General features: G+C 43.7%; 1 protein-coding gene across 3 annotated transcripts in view; it reads left to right on the top strand.

The window, feature by feature from the left end:
- Positions 1–4,330, top strand: part of LOC102194868 (vang-like protein 1) — a 71,286-nt gene that overhangs the window by 47,367 nt on the left and 19,589 nt on the right. For all 3 annotated transcript variants that reach the window (XM_005744224.1, XM_005744225.1, XM_005744226.1), the window contains 2 exons: positions 2,211–2,642; positions 3,123–3,298. In XM_005744224.1, the coding sequence (XP_005744281.1) occupies positions 2,211–2,642; positions 3,123–3,298 (608 nt within the window). The remainder of the gene's footprint in view (positions 1–2,210; positions 2,643–3,122; positions 3,299–4,330) is intronic.

The raw sequence follows: 4,330 nt of genomic DNA on the forward strand, positions 1-4,330 counted from the left end.
ACACCGGTTGTCAGTCTCTGCTGATATCTGCCAGTGCAAAGACAAAATAATGACTTTAGCTAACTTTAGATCTCAGCTGGAAGAAACCTCCAGCAGAACCAGGCTCAGGGAGGGGCGGGGCCATCTGCTGCAACCGGTTGGGGAGAGAGAAGGAAGACAGGATAAAGACATGCTGTGGAAGAGAGACAGAGATTAATAACAAGTATGATTCAGTGCAGAGAGGTCTGTTAACACATAGTGAGTGAGAAAGGTGACTGAAGAAGAAATACTCAATGCATCATGGGAATGCATCATATGAGTCCGTTTTTATGACTGTAGCGGGACAAGACCATCTTGAGACTGCTTTCAGTGTTGAACCTCTTCAGAGAGAGACCAGTAAAAACAGGTGCCTGGGTGGTCCCCTGTGAGTGTTGGCGCTACTAAAAATATACCTCATGCATCATTTTTAAAGCTTTGTTGATGCTGTGGGGTTGTTTTTCAGGAGTTGGGCTTGCCCCTTTAGTTAAAATGAAAGGACCTCTTAATGCATCAGCATACCAAGACATTTTGGACAATTTCATGCTTTCATGCTCCCAACTCTGTTCCAACATGCACAAAACAAGGTCCATTAAGATGTGGATTAGGAATGGGATGTCGCTCATGTTACTATCCGTGTGAAGGCAAATGTGCAAATACCTTTTGCTAGAATAAAAATCAGGCTTGTTTGGTGATATTAAGGTAGTTCTAGACCAGCCTGATCCTATGATAAGGCTGCCCTTGTTGTTTAAAGCGCTATATAAGAACCAGTCCATTTTCCCATTCGTCTGAAAGGTCCTGATAAAACCTTTTTACCTTTTTCTCTCATCATCTTGGCTTGTATGTGGGTGCAGACGTGGTCTTGTAGTGGAATTCTCTTATTAAAACTTGAGTATGCAGATTAACTGCAAAGTTTTCACCCTGAGGCCAGTGGGATACTTTCTGTTCCCGTGCAGCATCATCATCCTTTCAACCTCCTCGGTGGAATTGTTCATAATGTGTCTCTCCCATCTCTACAAGTCTCAGGCACATGTTATGGATATGAACCCGAAATATGCATTATATTGCACATTAGGTGCAGCATTTCTGGCCGATTGGTGGGTAAATCTGTTACTGAATTTACTTATAGCTGATGGCAGTTCATCATCTACCCTTTTTTTGCTTTTAGAGGCGGAACTCAGCGGCTCGCATGGTCATGTTAGAGGCCTGTTATGACTACAGCGTAAAGAGTTCTTATCTTTGTTATTCTAGCAGCTCTGCTCTGACACCGCTAACCATCATTATCTGCGGATGCAGTCCAGCCCAGACGTCAGTGTGTAGCCCAGTTGGCAGCTTGTGCTGTTAGCTTTTTCCACTTCCCATTTTTAGTCCCTTCTTTCTCACGTGCTTGGAAAGAGTCTCTCTTTCCTTTCAGCTGATGCTTCAGTCAAAGGTGAAAAACCATTTTAGAATGCAGTAACAGGTGATATCCATCTACAAGTGTATGTTAAGCTAAAGAGAAGTGGCTCAAACAGAGGGGAAAACCATCCATCTGTCAATCCATCCTTTTTCTCCTTGACTAAATGATGTGAATAGGGATGGCTTCAGAAGGCAAGTACCATCCAATGTTTACTAGAAATGGAATGCATCTTATTGACCGCTCACTGCAAGACACCCTTTAACCATTTTCCAACATCCACGGCCAGCTTACAATCAGTCTTTGGACTGTGGGAAGAATCTGGAGGGCAAGGTTGTGTTTTTTTAATGACCTTTGACCTTTGTATTTTAAATTGTTCTTCTGCTGCAACAAATGTGTGTTTAGAGTTTCAGGCCAGAAACTGTAGTAATAGATTCAGAGTGTGTGATGTACAGAAGTTGTAAAAGATCTTTCCATCAAATGATGAATAATATTGTCCTATCATGTGCTGTTCACATGATGGTGATTCTGGAGCGTATAAAAGTTTGTTTTTATTACACTATTATATTGTTACGGTGATTATTTAAAAAAAAAAATGGCGTGTCTGTCTGTCAGAAGCCCCTCAGGGGTTCCTGCTCCTGCGAGCGATGAACTGAAATAGGACACTGGAATGTCCTTTATAACAGCTGACAGGATTTTTGGTCCACCGAAGATCAAGATGTGATTGATGATGAAATAAGGGAATTGAGATGGACCAGTTGTCTGAAATCCTCTTTTGGTTTCCTCTCTATTTTCACAGGATGACAACTGGGGTGAGACCACCACAGCCATCACGGGCACCTCGGAGCACAGCCTCTCTCAGGAGGACATCGTTCGCATCACAAAGGATCTGGAGGACAGTGTGGGGCTCGACTGCCGCCGTTACTTCACCCGGACCCTGGCAATAATCTTAGGCCTGCTGGTGTTTCTCACTCCACTGGCCTTTCTGGTGCTACCGCATATCCTCTGGCCAGACAAGCTGCAGAGCTGTGGGACGGCCTGCGAGGGCCTCTTCATCTCTGTGGCCTTCAAACTGCTCATACTGCTGCTGGCTGTCTGGGCGCTCTTCTTCAGGCCAGCGCGGGCAGGACTCCCAAGGGTCTATGTATTCCGGGCACTACTTGCTGTACTGGTTCTGCTCTTTGTGATCTCCTATTGGCTCTTTTATGGAGTCAGGATACTCGACTCACAGGTGAGCTAAGAGAGGGGAAAACTGTACGTGTGAATGAAAATTCATTGAGTACTACACACACATACGCACAGAAACAAAGGTTTCAGTAGCATGAGTACTGCAGTCACATTCATTTTTAATGCCATCAGAAGCTCAACAAAGCCACAAACAGCTAAAACACAGATATTTGATTTCCCAGTGCTGTGTGTTTACTCTGTGAGCCGTAATTTAAAATCCTTGTAAGTCCCTGATTGAGAATCCCTGTAGGAATACACACTTTCAAAGGACGGTGTTTTAGCCGTCCTTTGAAACGCTGCTAAATATTTATATGCTCTACATCTAGTCTCACATGTGTTTATGCCTGGAAGACTATTTTAGGCATAATCTGTGCTTGGAACTGTGTTGGGACATATTTACTATGCAGTTATTTTATTAGATTTACTTTACATATTTTGAGTAAATCGGTCACAAACGATTCCCAAAAATCCTAACTGTTGATAGGACGAGAACTACCAGGGTATCGTGCAGTACGCCGTGTCGCTTGTGGACGCTCTCCTCTTCATCCACTACCTGGCCATCGTCCTGCTGGAACTGCGGCAGCTTCAGCCGTGCTACTCCGTGTGCGTCACACGCTCCACAGATGGCGAGACAAGGCACTACAACCTGGGACAGCTCAGGTAAGGAGCACAGAGTGACTCCATTAAATGTAGACATTCTCTTCTTTTAGCATCGTCTTTGAATAAATTTGTGTTTTTCATGGCGTTAGTCCGAGGGTAAAGCATTAACAGTGTGAGCAAGACGGAGTGTTTGAGGTAGGTTTTTGAGGGAGTTCTTTCCAATAAAATGCACACATTGACATATTTGGCAGCCAGGCTTGCCTCTAGTGGCCATCAATGGAACTGCAGTTTTGCAGTTCCATTTGCCTTTTGGTTTCATTTTTCTGGCCTACTTGTTCTCAGAGGGTTAAAATGAGATGTGACACTCTTTGCTATCGTAGCTTCCATGTCAATCGGACTGGAAAGAAAAGCATATTTACATCCAAATGTGGCTCAGCGAGCTTTCAAATACTTTGCTGTTGCTGATGAGAACTAAAAAGTCAACAACTTTATAAGACTTAGTGACACTGTGTTAGCAACCAGGAGAGAGAGGAAGAGATCAAGGGGAGATGAATTTAGGGAAAACAAAAGACGTCCGTGTGGGCGAGATGAAGGCAGAGGAAAGGACAGAAACTGGGGCACCTCAAGTTAGAGAGGTGGGAAAATAAGAGGCTAATAGCTGCTTACTTGCACAGAGATGGGAGTAAGAAATTCATGTAGGAAAGTCAAGAAAGAGAAGAAGATGAATATTAAGGAGTCATTAACACATAGATAGTAGAAATGATTATTATAAGGTAGAGCTGAAGAAAATGTAGAATGTATGAAAAAGGCACAAAGACAAAGTGCCTGATGTGGAGAGAAAACCATGCCAGAAGGAAAGAAAGGAGAGGGTGGGGAAGACTTCAGAGAGGAAACTCCTCAGAAAAGAGCTGCAGACACAGGGCGGAGTACATAGGAAAGCCCGGGAGACTGGAACAAGGAAAAATCTAAAGGAGGGACCAAAAAGGAGAACAGAGAACAAGGAAGTAATAGTTAATGGAAAGGGGTAAAGAAAGAAAGAAGGTGTGTGTGTGTGTGTGTGTGTGTGTGTGTGTGTGTGTGTGTGTGTGTGTG

Source organism: Pundamilia nyererei, unplaced genomic scaffold, assembly GCF_000239375.1.
Source record: "Pundamilia nyererei isolate P.nyererei 1_Seehausen unplaced genomic scaffold, PunNye1.0 scaffold00141, whole genome shotgun sequence".
Classification (NCBI taxonomy): Eukaryota; Metazoa; Chordata; class Actinopteri; order Cichliformes; family Cichlidae; genus Pundamilia; species Pundamilia nyererei.